We start from the raw sequence: 21,300 nt of genomic DNA, 5'->3' as shown, positions 1-21,300 counted from the left end.
CATTAAACCGGTCCATGGCGCAAAAAAGGTTGGGGACCGCTGGTCTAAGATGTGCTAAAAATGTTGTCGCCCACAGTTCATAATTCTTCTCATGTCCATCAAAAATTTGTAAGGTTGAATAAACAGACCGTCCATTGGATGCTGTTTAGTGTGCCCACCCCCAAGGCCCTATATATAAGTGTTGTGAGAGTGTAAGTACAGTGGATGTGTAGGTTGTGGAATAAAATTGGCAAAGCACCTCCTCCTTTGAACCAGCTCCCCTGCTGACCCCGGTAGGCAGCCCCGTTCCCTGGAATCCACCAAGGGCAGGGGACCCATCCGCAGCAGCACCGCCAAGCCCCACTGAGCCCGAGGTAGCCCACCCAACCCCACTGCAGAGGAAAATTACACCCGCCCCAACATTCCATCAACTCCCAGACTCCATGAGATAATAGACAGCCTGAGTTCATCCTCCACCTCTGCTAGATCCCTCTTCCACTTGCAGAGTGAGCTCCTGGAGAGCAGAGAGCCCTGCAAAGGATGGTAACAAAGTTACCTAAACTTAGCATTTTGTGACTTACTTTTGGAAGCAGGGAAATCATAGTGTGTGTGTGAGCTGGCCCCGCCCCTTTGCGAGTATGGTGGTCCAAATGTGCCATAATTGTGTCTGATGAGGCATCTCTATGCCTTTGCAATATGGGTATGATAAATGTGTGTTATGCTTAGGCTATCAAGATGCCATGCTGACCAGGGAAGCTCAGTCCTGCATGGACTGTTTCATATTACCAGCATGTAGTAGAGAGGCCCATGCTCGCTGTTTTGCCTCTAAACATGTCAGCCAACCACTTCCCGACATGCAGGGGTGGCTTCAAGGTTTGATGCCACGCAGCTTTTTCACCCTCAGCTGCAGCTTTATTTTAAGGACCTGGTCTGCAGGCAGTTTGTCGCCCATGCTGCTTTGCACAGGTGGTCCCTTGCCTGCATTAGGTTTTCCAACATGCACAGCCAGGAGCAGATTGCCTGAGGGCCACTTCTCCTAGCAGGGACAGATTATAGACTCCCTGCTGGCTAGGCTGCACAGGATCATGTCTAATAGCCAATTCGGCATCGATTTTGTCCCTCTACTTGCGTCACCATCGGGTCACAAATCTAGCTTGGCCACCCACTTTCAGAAGGCTAGACCACCAGCCCTCCTCCCCTGTCTTGGATGCTTGTGCAAGGTGAGGAAGGTGGATGTCTCTTAAGCAATGGCGGAGTGTCTGGGCCCTCGGGCAGGGACGCTCCCCCATCTGTTGTGTGGCCATCCTCCAGCTGCCACTCCCTTGCCCTCGCTCTAGGCAGGAGTCAGTGAAGATTGAGTGTCAGGAGGAGGATGTCCATCCTTTCCTTCAAAGCTGTGACCTGTCCTAAGGACAACCTCTGGCTAGCTCCCCAGGAACAGGGTCAGGCCACGATTAAGTCTTGGTGTTAGGCAGGGCTCTGGGGACCATGTGGCTCCTCCTCAGTGCTGCAACAGCAGGTCATCCACCTTTTAAGGGCTACAGCCTGAGTGTAGCAGCCAGCTCCTTTTTCGGGAGTGGGTGCTGGGTGCCCCTCAGCAGCAGCCTTCATCTCCATGGTCACCTTGGCATCTTGCAGGCCAACCATAGCAGGCTGCTCTGTTGTGGTACTTGCTTCTGCAGGACTCCCTCAGGCCAGTCTTGCATCTGGCAGACTGATGCCTCAAATCCCCCAGCTCAGCCTTTGACGGATGAATTTTGGCAACTCTTTTAAAAGTTTAAAAAAAAAATTCAAATATCTTTCTCACAGTACAATGACGCACTTCAAATTATTTGGAAATCGCCTTATAACCGGGCCCAGATCCATGAACTGCAACAATTGTTTCCCCTCCTGTTCCTGTTCACTCACGGGCTTGTACAGCTTCTTTGTCTGTGTACATTTTCTTCTTCTAGCATGTCACATTCACACTACGTACCAAAGTAATTAAGTAATTTAAAAAAACAATTAAATGACATAAAAGTTTCTGTTTTTTGACAGTTTTTCTTTAAGTCAGGAAAAAATGTGAATGATCAAAACTCTTTTTGTCATAAGCTTTTTTTTATAAACTCGAAACTCGTTTTATAACACAGTCGGTGCGATGAGCATCCAGAACTTTTCTGGAGTTTACACATTTATTTCTGACAACTTAATCCTAAAGAATCGTGCTGACAGATTTCTTTATCAACAACAACAGACTTGAGTTTTTCTTATAAGAAAATATCTCCAGGATTAAATGTGTAATTAAAGTTTGTTTACACTGGCATACATGAGTTTGACATTCATATCCTGTCACCAAGGCTGTTAAACATTCATCTGACAGCTCTTCCTCTCAGATTTGCAAAAAGATGGACCGGTAAGAAATGCCTCATGTTTCTCAGAGAGTCTCACAACCATGCTTAATAAACATTTTGTAGCAAAATGAAGTAAAAGTACGTGCTCATTTGTGCTCATTTATCCATGTAGATGTACGAGAACTGACACCAGATGAAGTTGTGATCCACAAGCAGCAGAATCAGAACAAATGCAATGGTTTAATTAGACTTGCTCCGCATAATGTGCATACATGCCTTTGCAAAATCAAAACAAATGAAGCAGACTCAAGATGCTACTCGAAACACAGTGCATATATTTTATTATCCATTTGCAGTGAGATATAATATCTACCACATTCTTAAAATGAAAGCAGAAAGGCTCTGATTCTAGAGAAGCACGGAGAAGAAATGTTTAATTCCCACAGTGACTTCATTTTTTTCTCCCCTGTCATCTGTCCTGTGGTTTTCCTTTTTGGAATTTCCCGGATTTACTTCCAGCGACCGCCAACCTTTCCTTTGCCGTGACCTTTTTTGCTGGAGGACGAAGAACAGAGATAATTAAAAAAGAAGAAAAAACAAGAGTAAACTCTGACTATTTGTATAAAAGCGACTACTCACAATTTTTGGGCATGTTGGATTCTGTTCAGTAGCACAATGATCTGCAGGAGGCACACAGAAAAACAAGTAACATATTCTGTTGAATAGAGTTTAGAGTAAAACGCTGAAACGTGTATACAAATTTTTTTTTACACATTGAGCTTTTTTTAAATTTTTACTTTCTAGTTGTATTTATTTATCAAAAACACATCTTTGAATTGACTACTACTGTTGAGATAGTCTACCTCAAGATGTACAGCAGGTTATCTGCCACGGTTGATGTTCAATCCCTTGCTACTCCCTAACCCTATCCTTGGGTAAGATACTGAACCCTGAGTTGCTCTTGATGGGTTTGTTGGAGTGAGAATGTGAGCTAGAGAGCACTTAGCATTGGAAACAAAGGGCTCATAATAATGTTTGTTTGGATGAGAGATGTTGTATACAGCACTTTATTTGTGGTCTTCTTTTGCAGCTGAACTTTGGTCGGAGCTTGATGAAACTTGCAGTTTTGAAATCTGTGAGATGTTGGCTTTTAGAAAATGAGTTGTTTGCCTGGTTGGACGTGGTCAGAGTGAACACGGGGTTCATTTGTTTGTGTGTTATGTCAATTTTGTGAAATTATTTAACTGCTCTTTTATTGGTTTGTTGTTTTCACTGTATTTGGTGGTCATAGAAATGGTTTATATCAGAATCAGAATACTTTATTGATCCCTAGTGGAAACTATTTATATGAGGTAAGGTTTCGGTGGATATCCCACTTGCCTGTGTTTACATAGCCGACCTCATGTCACAGCCGATGAAACAGAATGTTCACTAACATATGGACAGTGGAAAGAACAAAACTGGCAGGGTAAAGGTTCGTCTGACATTTAAAGTGATGAAGTCCGTTTGCAGTATTACCTCATATTTCTGGTGTTTCATGCACTCCATGAAATCAAACTTCTCAGATTCCAGCTGGTAGATCCAGTTCCACATTTCTTGGGCCCGTTGCCTAGAACGCAGAGTTGGTAAAGTTAGAAATGATCTTCCTTTACTTAAAGTCAGCGGTCTCCAACCTTCTTTGCGACCGGTTTAATGTCAGACAATATCTTCACGGACCAGCCTTTAAGGTGTGGCGGATAAATACAACAAAATAAAATGATACGACCGAGACAAAAACGGTGGTATTTTGTAAATATAATAATAAACGCAAATTCACTGTGTGATTGTGTAACTTTATTAGCAGAGTCCTCCTGAAATGCGCCAACAACATTGAGAGTAACATCCTCCTCTCTGCCCCTTAATGCTCTCTGGTCGCTATGGTAACGTGTAAATATTTATTTCAAAATAAACACACAACTATAACACACGAAAGCCCCAGGGAAACTGAGTTAATAACCCTGAGAACCATCAATTTCACGACTCACGGACTGGCACCGGTCCATGGCCCGGGGGTTGGGGACCGCTGCTTTAAGTAATTTAAGTGAAAAATAGTTAGAATTACTTTTTGTAGCAGGCTATACATTTGTAGTCAGTGACTGTGGATTTGTCTTATCCGGTCGTTCAGTCTGACGTCACTAGCCGTGTCTGGGCCTAAACGCCGCTGCAGGTCCATATATCAAACGATCACTATGGCATTACTGAGAGTAGAAAAACTGTCTAAAGTCTTTCATCTGTAATAAAATGATCAGCGTTCTGCTCTACCAGGTGTAACAATTGAGTTTAACATCCAGGCATCCATGAAAACGGAATTTATGACATTTAACGGAGTTAGAAGTTAGCAGGAAGTTAGCTTGCTAGCTTCTATCTAAATACAATATAGCATGTCCTGACTGCGGGGTTTTGGAAACAAATTAAAACGCACAGCTCTGCTATCACTTCCAACATAAATGAAGACAGAAAACTAAACAGCAGTGACGTTTGTAGGGTTACTGAAGTTTGGCTAGCTGGTATATAATGATGTGCTACGTGACCGCTAGCGACACAGCTATGTTAGCATAATATAAACAAGCTAACTTTTTTTCCACTCGATAAAAGTTAACGTGACTGTTCTCGGTGGTCAGGAACAAATGTAATCGTATGGCAGGATGCTGTAAAAGGACCAAACTTCAGCCAGGAGAACAACTGAGATAATCCATCCACAATACGAGGTTAGTCATTCATATACTGCTGCATGGGCTGGGCTGTAGTTACATCCTGAGGTTTTAAAAACTGAGCTTAAATAAATGATTAGCGGTAATAAAAGCCGAGGGAGGTCAACAGTGATCAGTGACTGTTTTAGGAGCTTTTTGAGATTAAATAGAAGAAAATACAAAACATTAAACATGTTAACAACACAAAAGCCATATTAAACGCAGACTACTTTAGGCCCGGAAGTAGGATTCGTCACGTCATCACTTAACGACCGGATTAATCTAGCTAATTTGGTACTTAGCTACCTGGTTTTATCAGCTGTGACCTGCTGCCTGATTAAGCTACATACTTATAGACAAGACAATCATTTACTTCTGCTGAAATGGTTCTACAAACCACTCATTCATTGGATCTTTGAGCTTTATAAATACATTAAATCATTGTGCTGAAATCATGACATTATTGCTGCATCATCACTATCTTGAGTTTCTGGGAAATGCTTTAAGAAAAGGTGGGCTGCTTTATAGAGAAGTTATAGTAGTTATTTTATTATAATCACTACTTAGCTGTCTACAGTCCCAACTGGAGGAGACTCACTTTAGCCCGTCCTCTCTCAGAGTGTCGGTGGCTAGTGGCTGCCGTCTATCAGCCAGAGTTCTCTTCTTGATCTCTCTGCCTGTCAGGCGCTTCCCTTTCCTCGACTCTGCCTGGGACAGAACACATATGTTTCACAGTTATTCTATATGTAAACACTTTCTCCATATCTCATCATCACTATCACACCCCAGACTGACAACAGCCATTTGTCTACCTTGGCCAGGAAGCCTCCAAAGTTCGCCCCCATTCCAGACAGCACTTTCTTCTTTTTTGCATCATCATCAGCTTTTCTCTTGGCCTCCTCTTCTTCTTTTCTGTGACGCTCTTCCTGTCAGATGAAGGAAAATTGAGCCAGAAACACATTTGGAAACAGTTTGGCTGACCTGAGAGACACGCTGTGGTAAAATGTCCAGAGAACTGAACTGACATTTAGTATTCTTAACTCAAAACATACAGTACTGTGCCAAAGTCTAGAGCACGGGTCTCAAACCCCAGTCCTTGAGGGCCGCTGTCCTGAATCTTTTCCATGTGTCCCTGCTGCAACACACCTAAATACAATTAGTAGTTTATTAGACTGTAGACCTTAGCTGTGTCCCAAAACGTCAGCTGCATCCTGCGGAGGCCGCATTTGAAGGACAATTACGTCACAGCCAGGCGACGAAGGCTGTCCCAATTCGTCTACTCCTTCAAATGCGGCCGGCAAATGCGTCCTTCTTTTCCCAGAATTTGAAGGATGGGTCGGGTGTGTCCTTCGTGGCCCACCATATCCCAGAATTCATAGCGCGGCCCAGCCAAATTTCAGCTGCCAACAATGGCGGCAGCTACTAAGTTTTAATATTACTCTTATTAATCTTTCCGGGCCACAAAATAAACTTTTAACATATTTTCAGGCGAGAAAGTAGCTGTGTAAACTTCAAATATCTGCTTGGTTTATCAAGACATCGCATATTTGCAAAAGTGTGCCGACGTTTTTGGAGACGTCTGTTACCCACCCGCTCGATAGCAAGCCGGGGGGTTCAAAGGTCACTCCAGCCGGCGAGAGCAGCGGACTCCCGGCTTCATCGTTTCCAGACCCCCGCTCTTTCGCTACTCAGGTTAAACATGATATATAAGTCACTCGGATAACTTAAAAATGAAATTGTTTTCCTTTTTTCTGTGTTTTATTTGTTCTGGAGTAAATCGGTTTGGCTGAGATCAAAGTTATTAGATTAGATTAGATTAAATAAAACTTTATTAATCCATCGAGTGGGTTCCTCCGGGATTTTCACACAGCTGAATAAACGTTAAACAGAAAACTGATTAAACAGAAGTGTGAGACGGTCTCCTGTTATATTTTAGATAGCAAGGAGCAGACAGCTGAGTTTATTAAACTCCACTGACACAGCGGTGACGCACATCTGAAGGCTAGACCGTCCAATTTCATAGCCTCGCACTTCCGGCCTTCTCGGCCTTCGAAGGACCCGGCCCACGTAGACTGCGAAGGCCGGGTCCTCCGAAGGATGCAACCGACGTTTTGGGACACAGCTCTTGACTGCATGCTGAAGTGGCATTTCAGCCACTGGATTCATGTTACAGCAGCTCGTGAGTGAGTGAACATGGTGCAATAAAAGTACTTTTAGAAGTACATTTTTCCAAACACTTACATATACTTGAGTAAGGTTAGGGGTTGCCACCTCACCATGCAGTCAAGTTCTATAGAGTTCTATATTCTTGCTAATGACCTACTAATTATATTCAGGTGTGTTGCAGCAGGGACACATGGAAAAGATTCAGGACAGCGGCCCTCGAGGACTGAAGTTTGACCCCTCATTTCTTTATATTCTGCTTCCAAGGAGCCGAGTGGTCTTCAACAACAGTTCCCTATGTCTTTAGACATCGGTTTGGTATCATTTATTTTCAGTCAAGTTCTTGTACCTGACCATTTTTGGAGGTCAGGGTTTTGCCACTACACACTGATGCACGTTCAATCATAAAAAGACAGTGAGTTACGTTAGGTTGTCTCTACACATAACCTACAGTCAGCATATTTTTTTAATTGTATCTTTAGTATTTGTAGCTTTCTATCAGCCTGTTGCAAAAACACATTTGTTCTCATTTCTGTAGTTGAATCTCTAAAAATTACTAAAGACAACAAATCTTGACGGACATAAAAATGTATTTTTGCACAATATTCTGTGATGAAGCCACTATAACCTCCTAAGACCTGAACTCTTTCATGGCATGCATTTTTAATTTTTCTTTGCTGTTTGAGCTGATTGGGACCTGATGAATGTAAAAACAAAGAATTACCAGATTTTTATTTTTACCTAATTTTTGTTTCTGAGAAAAATCAGAGCCACATATCAGGACATTCGTTTTAAATTTTAAAAGAAAAGTGGCAGCATAATTATGGAATGCCAGGACTGCCATAATGAATTAATTAAATACACCATTAAATAATTAATTAAATGTGGCAATAATTAATTAAAATCGGAAATAATTAATTACATAAATATTTATGACACATGTAATTAATTAATTATTGGCACATTTAATTAATTATTGACATATTTAATTAATTATTGACACATTTAATTAATTATTTCTTTATTTTACATTTTAATTAATTATTGACACATTTAATTAATTATTTCTTTATTTCACATTTTAATTAATTATTGCACAGTTGACTCCTTCAGGTCTCACCATGAAATAATTTTATCTGTCAACCTCACCCATCAAACTCAGGGGGCGGGGCTAACGCTGATCGAGTCAAAACCATTGCTTTGGCCTGGTGGCCATTGTTTTTAGCACACAACAACCAGCATGTGGAAACTAACAGAACTGAACTTTGAAAAACCCTGTTTGTGTGTCACCAAATGCAGTTTTAATATTTTTTTAGCCGAGAATGTAGTGGTTTAATCTTCATGTGTCTGGTCGGTTTCTCAAGATACAGCCTCTTTGCAAAAGTGCTTCGATGATTTCGGAGATGTCTGCCCAGTCTCACGGCAAAGCGTGGGATAGACCCGCTCGCCTCGCAAGCAATCGAGCTATTACCACCGACAAAGCGCAGGCCCCGGTACACAGCTGTAATAACCCCCGCTGACACGGACATCTTTTACTGAGGTTATATTTATCGGGGTTTTATTTCCTGATGTTCTTATGTGTCCTACGTGTTTCAGTATAATTCTGAATTATAACTAACATTAAAAACATGTTTAAGGAGGAGAGAGAGCAAATAAATTCGATTAACAGCTGATCTTTGGGTTTTTGTTCAGTAATCAGCGTGACCTGTGTATAAACGCATAAAAGAGATAACGTTGGTGTTTCCTCATGTAGTAACTGCTTTAACTGTACAAAGGTTGTTCGACACTATGAAACACATACAGACTTCATGATGTTCGGCTAATATTTTTATTGTGAATATTAATCATGAGGGTAAACGGACCTGTACACCACGGAGCAAGATCAGCATATCCACGATATCTTCAGCTCTCTGAGTTAACACAGAGTTTCCCAGCTGACTAATCTAACGGTCATCTACGAATATGTCACGGGTTATATCAATATGATTTTACAGAAAAGCATCCTTAATACTGCCAACTATTCCAGAGACGTGAAAATCTACAGCATAAAGAACAAAACATCCAGAAGTCTGCACGATGTGTTTCATAGTTTGTAACAAGCCTTTGACAGTTAAACATAACATGACCGAAAAAGAAAAAAAGAGAAAAAAAATCAAATTATATGTTAACCTCATTTAATTTTATTTAAGTAAACTCTAAATATTCTAACAGACAGCTGGTGCTTAGAATACAGTTGCTATAAGTAACTATTAAAAAACAGATGATATAATATTTCTGTCCAGGTTGCAGTCTTCATGATGAACACGCTGTTGCAAACTCTGCTCCTCTCGGTGGAAATGCGCCTTCTCTTCTCTTTCTTTAAAACATTTTATAAGTCAGTTTACTCTCAAAATTCACTGTTAAATCCAAAACACACCAGATAAAGAAAAGCGAATGGTTTAGTCGAACACATGTGCCAGTGAACCATTAAACGTCTGTAAAACTGTGCAGTTATGAAACGTAACTTTAACCTCAGCCAAACCGATTTGCTCAGTTGTAAATAAAACAGCGAAGTAAACGTGACCGACAGACAGAACCTGAGTGAATTAAGTCCAGCGTTTAACACTGAGAGCTAAAACTCAGGTGAGGTTTCAAAGCTGTGATTGGACATCAGCCGCTGATGAAGTGGGTTCGCCTATAAAGTGCTCTGTAGGGAAACGAGCTCCAGCAGCTCTGCGCTCGGGAAAAACTATATTTACTTATCTTGTGCAGAAAAATGTGCTGACATTGCGTAATATCGAGCACCGGCTGCCCAGTTAAACTGTGACTATCACCAGGTAACGTGGACGTGTTTCTTGAATTAGCAGCAGGTGTTAAACAGCTGACAGGTGAGGAGGATGCATGCAGGTAAACTGAGGGCCTGTTGAGCTGATCGCTGGTGTCGTGAGAAACACGTCAGCTCGTTCTTTATGTTACAAAAGCACAGAGACACAAGACCAAAGAGACGATCATTTGGTGAAAATGAGAATCTGCAAATGCAACAAGTGGAACACAGAGAGTGGAATATCTAAACAAACCGGTTAACGTAGCCCCCACCCCTCCAAAACAAACAAATACACACAAAATAAACAGTTAAGCTGGAACACCGGGGCTGTGAGCTCGGTGCACTCTGCATGCTGACTGTTAGCAGAGCTAGTGAAATGTCTGAAAACATCTGAGCACTTTTGCAAACATGTTCTATGTTGACAACCTGACCAGACATTCGCAGCTAAAACACTATTATTAAAACTACACCATTGCTGCCTGTGATTTAAAATGCATTCTGGGATACCAAGTCCACACAAGCAATCGATTATCTAGGATTGACCTGTCTTGCCTTACTTTGCACGGCAACCAATCAAATGTTAGAGAAGCTGCATGGCAGCGTTAACCCCACCCCCTGAGTTTGATGGGTGAGGCTGACAGATAAAATTATTTCATGGTGAGACCTGAAGGAGTCAACTGTGCAATAATTAATTAAAATGTGAAATAAATAAATAATTAATTAAATGTGTCAATAATTAATTAAATGTGTCAAGAATTAATTAATTACATGTGTCATAAATATTTATGTAATTAATTATTTCCGATTTTAATTAATTATTTAATGGTGTATTTAATTAATTCATTATGGCAGTCCTGGCGTTCCATACATAATGTCCTCGTAAGTAGATATCAGGCCCTAGAGTAAAAATAGGTATTTTGGTCTCGACAACCCAAAATGTGATGTCCACATATGTGGACGCCAGGAGGTTAAGAAAAGGACGGGCAACGGGGGAGAAGAAGATGAAGAAGCTGGTGGGATAAAAATTAGTGGCAATGGGTGTAGTGATGGATTCAAACTGTTGTCGATAAGTATAAAGGAGGTCAGGAGAAAGGCCCTACAGTGAGGGTCTACAGCCCATCTGTTAAACCCACTGGAGTCTCTGTCATGCTTTGGGGCTCCATTCCAGCCAGTGGTGTTGGGGATCTTGTCAGAAATGATGGAATTATGATTGTAGAAAAGTACAGGCAGATTTTGATCCACCATGTTAAAACTGTTGGAAAGCATCTGACTTGCAAGCTAACTGAGGATCACCGTGACAGAGAGCGGGTGAAAAAGGCAGACAAACATCCGAAGTCGAGCTTTGAATATCCTTCAAGAAGCCTGGAGAACTGTTCCTTAAAACTACTTAAAGAAATGACAAGAAAACCTAAGAGAGTTCAAAGCGTATTGACCAAATATTACCTTTCAAGCTCATTAGAACTGTACAAACTTTGCTTTTGTCTTTGTCATGAAATCAATATCCTTAGTATCCTTATTTTCCTATTATACTGTTTTATGTACTTTAATAATGAAGGCTTGTAGAGCAAGGCCACTTTTGACTCACTAAGAGCTCAGCCAGACTAAAAAACAGGAAGTTTTAGTGCACAGGCATATTAATAGATAAGACACAGAAAAGAGGAACTTTCCATATAAGCAATGTTTGAGACTGTGTGACGTCTGAAGTACAGAAATAACACCATATAAGACACATGTTGAGCTAAAAATGTTAGAGCTCTTGCAACTGGCGTTTGAGCTGTGCAGGGGTCTCTCTCTTCCGGAAGATGATTGAATAAAAAGAAATTTAAATGTTTTAACACACTATGAGTCGGTTTTCTCTGTTCTATCACGGGGACAAAAGAATCGGGGTTAATATCTTATATTATGTTTCAATAAATTGGCACTCCTCTTTTTTTACAGAAATACAAAGAAATTCACAAGGGCTTGAGACTTTTGCACAATAATAATTTAAAATTATGAAGCACCGTATATTAAAGGTAATTTCACAATTTGGCTAACTCTATTAGCTTTGTCTAAAGCTGGAAAAGCTGGAAATGCCTTCACTCTAAATATTTACAGTTATGTCAGAGTGTATGTTTGTTACCGCAATTCTGTTCTGTCTGTCCTTCTCCTTTTCTGCTCTAACCCTCTGGATCTCAGCTCTCTCTGCACGACGACGCTCCTACAGGACAGCAAAACATGTAATATTAAGAACAACACAGAAGAAGCATTTATCCTACACATGATTCATTTGTTGGATGAACTGCTTTGAGAGGTGTTGGTAGCAAAGTAAACTTACAATTCGTTCCTTAAGACCAATGAGTTCTTCCTCGTCCTTCTTCCTCTGCTCAAAGTGCACATCGATCAGAGTGTGTAGCTCCAGTAAGTCTTTCTCCATACGTTTTCTGTGGATGTCCTGAGGGAAGAAATATGTTTCTGTAACTAAGATTTAGGGTCAAGTACAACCACTTGACCCATAATGCATTCTTTTTGACTTTCAAAGGGTCTATCAAGAGGAGATCCACGCAAGATAAAACATGCAAAGACCACATGCTGAGGTCTGAACCAACCAGCTGGTTTGAACCAAGAATCTGCTTACTGTGAGGAAAGAGTGTTACTGTTAGGTTTTGCAATGTTGATTGTCATTTATGCTTAGAAATATTTAACCATATATGCTTAGAGGTGTTTAATTAATTGTGTAGTGATAGGATGTGTGATCTTTAGCAGGCTGCAAAGGCTTGGTGTGCATTCCAGAGTGTTCTGGAATGCACACCTACATCCTGGGAGCATGGGAAGAGGTCGTACCTTGTTTTATTGTTTATGGTAGGATAAACGTAGCTATATCTGTTTTAGGCTAAGTGCCTTTTGTTTAGATAAACTGCTGGACTTTCCAGACCAGCAGGTTTAGGGAAGTCATTTATGGGGTCACGCTCTGACCCCCCCCCCCCCCCCCCACACACACACACACACACACAATCCTTTGTTCACATGTATACCTATGTAAGATGTTATATGTTAATGACCCTATGCATATTCATGTAACCACAATAAAAGGAGTGCTATGGGGAACCTGGCTGAGAGTCTGATGGAGGTCAAGTGGTGGAACGACACTTGGCTCCAGGCAGGTCTCCCTCATGCATGAGTAACACGAAGAACTTTGCCTACTTTGGGTCTTGCTTTGCTGTGTAATTATATTGTCTTCAACGTTCCAGCGAATAGGTTTAAGCTACAAACCTATCATTAATTGGTCCTTCGAGAGCCGGAGCCCTGGAGTCGACATTCACCGAGGGGAGAAGAGACACGCTGAAAGACTGACGTCAGCCAGGAAGTTCCTGTAGTAAAGTCCCGAGACGTGAGAATTTGTCATCGGCAGGTGGATTAGCTGTCTGTTTTCTCTCCTTGATGAATGACGATCGGCGGGATTCGAGACTATATTACACGCTAAGCAACGCCGAGTAAGTTGAGAGAGCGACTCTATAACCGCAGAACTGGGTTAGGGTCCCGAAAAAAGAGGTTTTGGTAAAATCGCCCAAGGGCCCAAGCGTCCGGTGAGTGTCTGGTTTTGAAATCGCCCTGGGTTTGTGTCCCGAGCGTCCCTTCATTGGGTTTTGTCGCGCGACTGGGTTAGGGTCCCACAACTGGGTTAGGGTCCCGAAAGACTGGGTTAATGTCCCGAGCGGTCCGGTGTGAGTCCGGAGTAGGCCTATTTTGTGTTGTTGTTGTTGTTGTTGTTGTGTTTGTGTTTGAGTGTGTTTGTGTGAGCGGGTGCGGAGCAGAACACGTGGTCTGTGACACCGGCTGTTGTTGTTATCATGGGTTCCTAAGCAACCAAGAGTGCGTCAGAGGGTGACAGACATTTACGCTGGACTTTGGCAGCGCAAAGTATTTAAATAAAAGAGAGCGACGGCTCCTTAGCTGCGCTGGTTCACGCGAGCACGGTCGCGCGGGTTTCACGCGGACCTGAGCCGTGCGGTTAATCACAGGCTTATAAATGGAAGAGATTCAAATGTTAGAAGTTTTCAGAAAACACACCAGCTTTGAAGAGCGTGTGGAGAAGGCCAGCCCACATCAGCAGCACTTAAGATATGCTCTGGTGAATGGCTTTCCCCCACCCCTTGCTGACACAAAATGTTTATTCTTTAGCTTGCCCTGATCGACAACAGCCTGTGCTCCAGACCATAGATAGTACAATGACATATGAGATGAAGTAAAATAGGTAAATATTTAAACTAATGATGTGCATAGAGGCATTTGACCTGTGTGAAAGACTGTCGTCTTATTATGAGCCATTGTTGAGATATAGAGCACACCTGTGAAAACAACTAATATGCTGAACCCTGTATGAAACAGCTGAAAATTACATGATGGAGAAACTGAATTGAATATGAAAGTGCAAGTCTTTGCCACTGTGGGGCAAAGCACACAACCACTGTGTGAGGTTGCATTGTGGTCTCTTGTGAGCTGATGATCAAGCTACACATTATCAGATCAGGAGCTGGCTGAGAACTCCACAAAGAGAGGAAAACAGAACTATGATAACTGTGATAACTGGAGTGTGCAGCATTTCCGTGAGCAGTTTTCCTGCATCTTGACTCATGTGTGTAGAGAGTTCATAGCATCAGCATCATGTTTTTGTTTATTTGTTTTGTTGGGTTGAAAATAATTAAATAAACTTGTGATCATATTTATGGATCACCATGGCACATGCCATTGGCCAAATGATTTATTTACGCAGATGAAAAAAGTGAGTGTGAATGTGTCTGACGTCACAGTGTTTTTGTGCGCTGTGTAAAAGTAATTGCCTCTGATTGTGAGAGCGGTGATTCTGCAGGTCACCAGCTATTGTAAAGAAGAAAAAAAAAATAGTACAATAGAGACAAAATTTACATTGTAGATGAAAAATAATCATAGAAAAAAGGTTTTGTGTTGATCAGCCAAGAGCAACTACAATCTCATTTTCTGCTTTTAAGAAAGGAGAGTTCACAAAAACACACAGAGAGAGATGTGTGTTGATTAAGCAGTGATAATAATAATGAAAATGTCTTAGTTTGTCACTTTCAGGTGACAAGCAGACCTGAATCAATTTTCCACATGCAGCGGTCGGAAGAAAGTTATAGTTTAACATCATTGGAAACGTTCAGGCCAAGTTTCTGGCTAACTTATTTACAGCTCCATGTGTCTCTCAATCTCACAAGCGAGCTCTCACTCCTCCCTGAAGACAAGGAATGCAGCTCCAAAGAGCAATGACATGGCAGATAAAGAGACAGCAGCAAAGTCCTGAGCAAAGAGACCCAGCAAGCAGCAGCAGTGTGGACAAACAGCATCAGAGAAGAAGAGCAAACCCATCATCCTGCCTGATTGGATGAATGGCACTGTGTTCCCAACAAGCTGCAACTTCACTGTGCATGTGACAAGAACATTTGAGGAGAACTGAGGAGACTGTTGGAGTTTGACATTTGCCACCTTTGGAGTAAAATGGCAAGAAGAGACAGTGAAATACAGGACAAAGCTGAAGGACAACTGCCTGCTGTTGGACTGTTGAAGTGGGAGAGGACAACAGAGTGAGAGGAGTGGTGAGAACACATAGGAATTTTGTTTTTAATATGGGAAATCAAAATTTGGGTTAGCAAACCAGGGGGAAAGAAAACTGACTGCTTAAGTTGGAAAATTGTGAAAGAGTCTGAAACACTGTAAAAAAAAGAAACATATACAAAATCACACACACAAGCAGAACATGCATTAACCCTACTAACACAAACACAAGAGAGCTCATGAAGATTAGACAACATCTTGAGCATGTGAGTCTGTTTATCATCTTGTCCAAGTCACCTCGTGTGATGCAAAGACCAGTGGACTCATAGCACATTAGTTAAGAAATGATCAAATAATAGCAGAGAAATGTGTAGGAAAGGCAGCTTTAAGAACATGCCCTGCTGGAGATGCAGCTCCACAGACATGCATTAAACCTGCCTAATAACACAAACACACATGCAATGAAGATCAGCTTGTTGTCTCTCATCAGTGTTAAAATAGTGTTAATTTAACAGACACTTGTTATCAAATACTGAATTTATCCAATGCTGACAATTAACTCTCTAGGTTGCAGGACAACAGTTTAACTTTTGTGAAAAAAAAAAAGGATTCTGGTTTGACCACCCAGTGATCAGACAATAAATTTAGTTGTTAATACAGTAAATTGGGAGATGCTTCCTGCTTGATTGATGCAGCACAAGTAATTTACTGTATGAGGGAAATTCTATTTTTGTGATAACATTTTGAACATGCATTTCTGTTGTCCTGTCAACTTAGTGGGTTAATAGCTGATATGCAAATTAGTTGATCGTTCTTAGATTGAGGAAAGGTGACTGAATTCTAGCACGAGTGAATGGGATGTGTTGGAGTTTGTTGTGTGTTGAGTGGAGACTCTAAAACACTGAGTTTCCTGTTTTGATGTGCGAGTGAATCCTGTACCCAGATACACAACTCTGAATACGTCAGAACAAACTTCTTTTGTGAAGTGCATGACAACATGTCACATGTTTTATGATGAAGGAAAAAAGGAAAACTGAATAAAATGGGTGTGTGGCCTAAATGAGTGAAGAGCACAGACCTGGGGATTAAACTCATAGCTAATAACATATTAGGCTTATGTTGTGTGTTGTGCAGCTGATGGTTGGTTTGGAGTGAATCTAGCTGATGATTTTTCTTTTGTTGTGAAGTTGAGCCTGCCAATTAGTATGATGGTATGATAAACCATGCTGATGGTATGATTTACCCTCCTGAGATGAGGAGCTTGTGTCATGACGTAACAAGGCCTTTTTATTTTGATACTTTCACAGTGCACTGAAAGTTTTGTTTGATAATCTCTGTTTGAGCAGATCTGCACGATTAGAAGCGCTATACGATACGTCGTCGAGAAAATTGTTACAAGTGAGCTTCTCCACATTAAAATGGGCTCAGGAGAAAGTCACTTATCTGGGACAATTAGAAAGTAAGTTCCTGTCCAAAAAGGATTCAGCGAGGTAATCCGAGCTAAAGTTCTTCTTTTTCTTTTTGAAATGACGTCATTTTGCTGAGAGTGGAAACGTCATGCGACGATCGATTCCACTATTAGCAAAGAAAGAAAGAATGAATGTATGAATGAATGAGTGAAAGAGAAAAAAAAAACTGATTGGTAAAAGCTGACAGAAGCTGACAAGGCTTGACCACTACTCAAGGTTAACCTCCACCTTGACAGGACAAAAGGGTGGATGAATCTATGTGTGTTTCCTTTTACAGGAGCAGAAAGATGACAGCAACATTCGAGGTTGCGTGATGATTTAACCTTTTAAATGCCACTTTCTGTGTCTGTGCATCTACCAGGGGTGTTATTCACTACCTTGTGTTGCTCACAGAGGAAACTGTGAGAAAGAGTGTATACATCTGCGCAGCGCTAACATTTGCATTTTCTTTTCTACAGCATTATAGTTCTTCATGTGACTTGATCATGTGATTTATACCAGGACAGCTGGTTGATGTTTTTTCCTACTACAGGATTTCTGGGTTTATGTGTGAAGAAAACTGTGTTTACAGGTTATGAGTGGTGATGCTGTTACACTGTGTTTTTGGGAAAATGTGAAGGTTACTTTGACAATGTGAATAACATGTGAGAAATTTCCTGTGTTGAAAACTAGTGTCACTTCTTTCCACAGCTATGGATGGTTAACTTTATGGTCCTTTTATAGCACCTCTGGAACCTGTCGACCTGTGTCTGACCACCGGGATGGTCAATGTGTTTTGCTAATGTTTGTTTTTCTAAGAGTACATGTAGAGGATTCAGCAGAAGCGGACAAGTGACATGAGAAAAACAAATAAGAGATGCAGTGTTTATGGAATAGTTGAACATGGGGCTCATTAGCTGGCCACTTTTGAGCTCCTAGTGATTGATGAGCGGAGTGACTTTGCTTAAGGGAAGTCACCGATTACATTAATGTTAACTGAGTACATGGGATGATCCATGTCTGAGGCAAATTATGGAAATAATTGTAGTTTACTGATTTGAGAAAACCTGCACATGACACTTGTCCTGCTGATGTTGAATGCTTTATTACTCTTATGATACAATTATTTATAGGTGTGAAGTTTGATTTCACTTCCAGATCTTGTTTTCCAGGCCATGATGGTGTGTATGCAGGCTCCTGGCAGAGCCAGGTGTTAAGAAAACTTAATATGCAAAACACACTAACATCTTTTATTGCAGGGTTACGGAGCTACTCCGGAGGAGACACCCTGATGTTGCCTGGGACATGATCTAGCTAACCTTTTTTTTTTTTTTAAGACAGGAATCTAGGTTTGATGAGTTGACTCATGGGAGTGTCCATGCGTCAAGAGGAGGGGTCCAGGATTAACATGAAACAATGTTTTCTATGATTGTTGCAGTGATTTGTGTGATTAACAGTTCATTTATGGGTATTTTAACCTATGCAAGTGGTGCATCCATGTTCAGATGAGGCTTTGATGGCCTATAAGTGAAGTTCACTGAACTAAAGAATGTGGTTTGATGATTGTTGACATGCTCTCCAAATAGAAGTTTTTCCTCCTAGCAAGGAAATATAGGTGCAGCAGTCAGAGTATTGCTGAAAGGGATCTCCTGAGAAATCTCCAGAGGCCCAGTGAGAAACAAGAACCATTCCAGGCATAGCTGACAGCCCAGGCAGTGGTTGAGGTCAAAGGTCGAGCTGTTTGTGCCCATCATGAGATCAGACTTTGGAGCCACAGCAAGGAACTGAAGCTGCGTTGGAATGAGAGCTGTGCCAAGGGGGATTTCCAGAGGCCAACAGAGGAGATTGTGGACAACAGACGGGCACCTGAAGGATGAGGGGAGCGTGCCAAGCTCCATCGACAGCGCAGGGGGAGTCCGAGGATGACATCATGATTCTATGAAAAGCACATGAACCAGAAGCTATGGTGGTGATGGCAGCAGTTTCCTATGAACATCACCTAATGCTGTGCCACTGTACTGTGAATATGATGACACTCTGAAGACTGCTGGGATCATAACAGCAGTAAGATAACTGGACCCACCACCCTTTCCACAGAGGGGTTTTTCTGCAGAGCATGGACAATGGAGGAGTCATAAGTATCTCCCTCGCAGGACGAAGGCCTGAAGTGAGGTGATGGGGGTTGGTAGAGGCCATAAAACTAGAGTGCTGACAAGGCCTGCAGCTTTCAAGATAACTGAGACCCATGTTGACAAACAACAAAACCAACTGGTATGTTTGAATTTCTATTCTACATACATTTGGACTCTGGTCCTATGGACAGTGATGGAAACAACTGGATGAGACATTCATGACGCCCTGCCGAACTAAAACCACTCTGCACAGATGATGGGTGATCATCGCAGAGCTGGAATGTTTTTGAAAATGTTACTTTCTTATTTTAACTATTAACTTAACAATTCATTTGTTTGCTCGTAGGATGCAGTTTGCCATTGGATGAGATCAATGAGGAATGGGATAACTGCTAATACATTTGTTAAACTGTGTACTTTTACAGTAATTTAGGGTGATTGACATATGCTGAGTATAAAAATGTTTGCATTGAAACTTTCAGACATGAGGTGATCATAACTGGGAACTTTTCTCGCATAAAGGTCAAAAAGGGGGGAATGTTAGGTTTTGCAATGTTGATTGTCATTTATGCTTAGAAATATTTAACCATATATGCTTAGAGGTGTTTAATCAATTGTGTAGTGATAGGATGTGTGATCTTTAGCAGGCTGCAAAGGCTTGGTGTGCATTCCAGAGTGTTCTGGAATCCACACCTACATCCTGGGAGCATGGGAAGAGGTCGTACCTTGTTTTATTGTTTTATGGTAGGATAAACGTAGCTATATCTGTTTTAGGCTAAGTGCCCTTTGTTTAGATGAACTGCTGGACTTTCCAGACCAGTAGGTTTAGGGAAGTCTTTATGGGGTCACGCTCTGACCCCACACACACACACACACACACACACACACACACACACACAATCCTTTGTTCACATGTATACCTATGTAAGATGTTATATGTTAATGACCCTATGCATATTCATGTAACCACAATAAAAGGAGTGCTATGGGGAACCTGGCTGAGAGTCTGATGGAGGTCAAGTGGTGGAACGACACTTGGCTCCAGGCAGGTCTCCCTCATGCATGAGTAACATGAAGAACTTTGCCTACTTTGGGTCTTGCTTTGCTGTGTAATTATATTGTCTTCAACGTTCCAGCGAATAGGTTTAAGCTACAAACCTATCAGTTACCAGCTGCACTACAGTGCTGCACTGGCCAGAAACTGTTTTTCAAATAGTTTACCCAAACTTAAATTCTTGGGACAGTTACAGTTTTCAGAAAATGTAGCATATCTGTTGATAGATCTTAGATAGACTACAGGCTGCAGGAATCATTAAATGTAATGGGAAGATGAATGTTTCTGGCATAATAATAATAAATAACATTATATATATATATATATATATAATTTGACGCATGTGCACAAAAAGATGTGATCCTACTACCAGTCCCTGAGGAACACCGTATTCATAGAATAGAAAGATATAATATTACACACTGAGTTTCGATTCAGATGTGAAAGAACAATCTGAGGCACAGCGCTTAAAAGAAAATGTCCTTAAAATGCTGCAAGAGTATGTACACAGTGTTAAAGTCAATTTGCACACCTAAAACAGCAGCAAGTCTCAGATATTAACAAACTTATTCTTGCCCTGGCTGGCACGTGTTTGCCAAAGGGATTGGATCTGGTTACAGGCTAGGAATATGCAAGGACAGTGAGGGAAACAGAAATAATTCCAAATTGAAACTTGACTAAGATTAAGATGACATTAAAAAAGAAAATTAAAAAAGGAATATAAAGATTGTGGTGGGCGTGGCTGCGGCACGGCTGCAGTAGAAGCCGTTTATTACAAAGATGTTTTGGTTTAATATCATGTTTGTGACTTACATCAAAATCCACCCTCTCTCCTTCAGGAATCTTTGGGGGAGCAAGTTGTGGCACCATGGGTCTGAAGGTAAAACATACGAGAGATTCAAAGTGAGACTGCCGTTCTTTAAATGAATAGAGAACATCTGTTTTCTGCTACAAAACACAAAAGAAAAACAGATGGAGTGAACATACTTGGGCTTGGGGCGCTCTTCTTCTGAATAAAAGAAACAAAGATAAAACAAATGGCTATATGAGTAAAAAGTGTTTACAATGACTGGTTGTCATTAGTCAAATACAAAATGTTGCATTCAATACAC

At 41.2% G+C, this 21,300-nt stretch overlaps 1 protein-coding gene across 4 annotated transcripts in view; it reads right to left on the bottom strand.

Moving 5' to 3' along the window:
* Positions 1-2,621: 2,621 nt before the first annotated feature.
* tnnt1 (troponin T type 1 (skeletal, slow)) overlaps positions 2,622-21,300 on the bottom strand; it is a 28,988-nt gene continuing 10,309 nt past the window's right edge. For 2 of the 4 annotated variants that reach the window (XM_085157399.1, XM_085157401.1), the window contains 9 exons: positions 21,176-21,197; positions 21,002-21,062; positions 12,322-12,438; positions 12,127-12,204; positions 5,851-5,964; positions 5,637-5,746; positions 3,828-3,918; positions 2,949-2,989; positions 2,622-2,864 (listed from right to left, as the gene is read on the bottom strand). In XM_085157399.1, coding sequence (XP_085013525.1) covers positions 2,819-2,864; positions 2,949-2,989; positions 3,828-3,918; positions 5,637-5,746; positions 5,851-5,964; positions 12,127-12,204; positions 12,322-12,438; positions 21,002-21,062; positions 21,176-21,197 — 680 coding nt within the window. In that variant the 3' untranslated portion in view covers positions 2,622-2,818. The remainder of the gene's footprint in view (positions 2,865-2,948; positions 2,990-3,827; positions 3,919-5,636; positions 5,747-5,850; positions 5,965-12,126; positions 12,205-12,321; positions 12,439-21,001; positions 21,063-21,175; positions 21,198-21,300) is intronic. The other 2 variants (XM_085157400.1, XM_085157402.1) reach the window with 1 other exon arrangement.

This window comes from Neolamprologus multifasciatus, chromosome 4 (genome assembly GCF_963576455.1).
Source record: "Neolamprologus multifasciatus chromosome 4, fNeoMul1.2, whole genome shotgun sequence".
NCBI classification, from domain to species: Eukaryota; Metazoa; Chordata; class Actinopteri; order Cichliformes; family Cichlidae; genus Neolamprologus; species Neolamprologus multifasciatus.
This window is presented reverse-complemented; position numbering and strand designations above follow the sequence as displayed.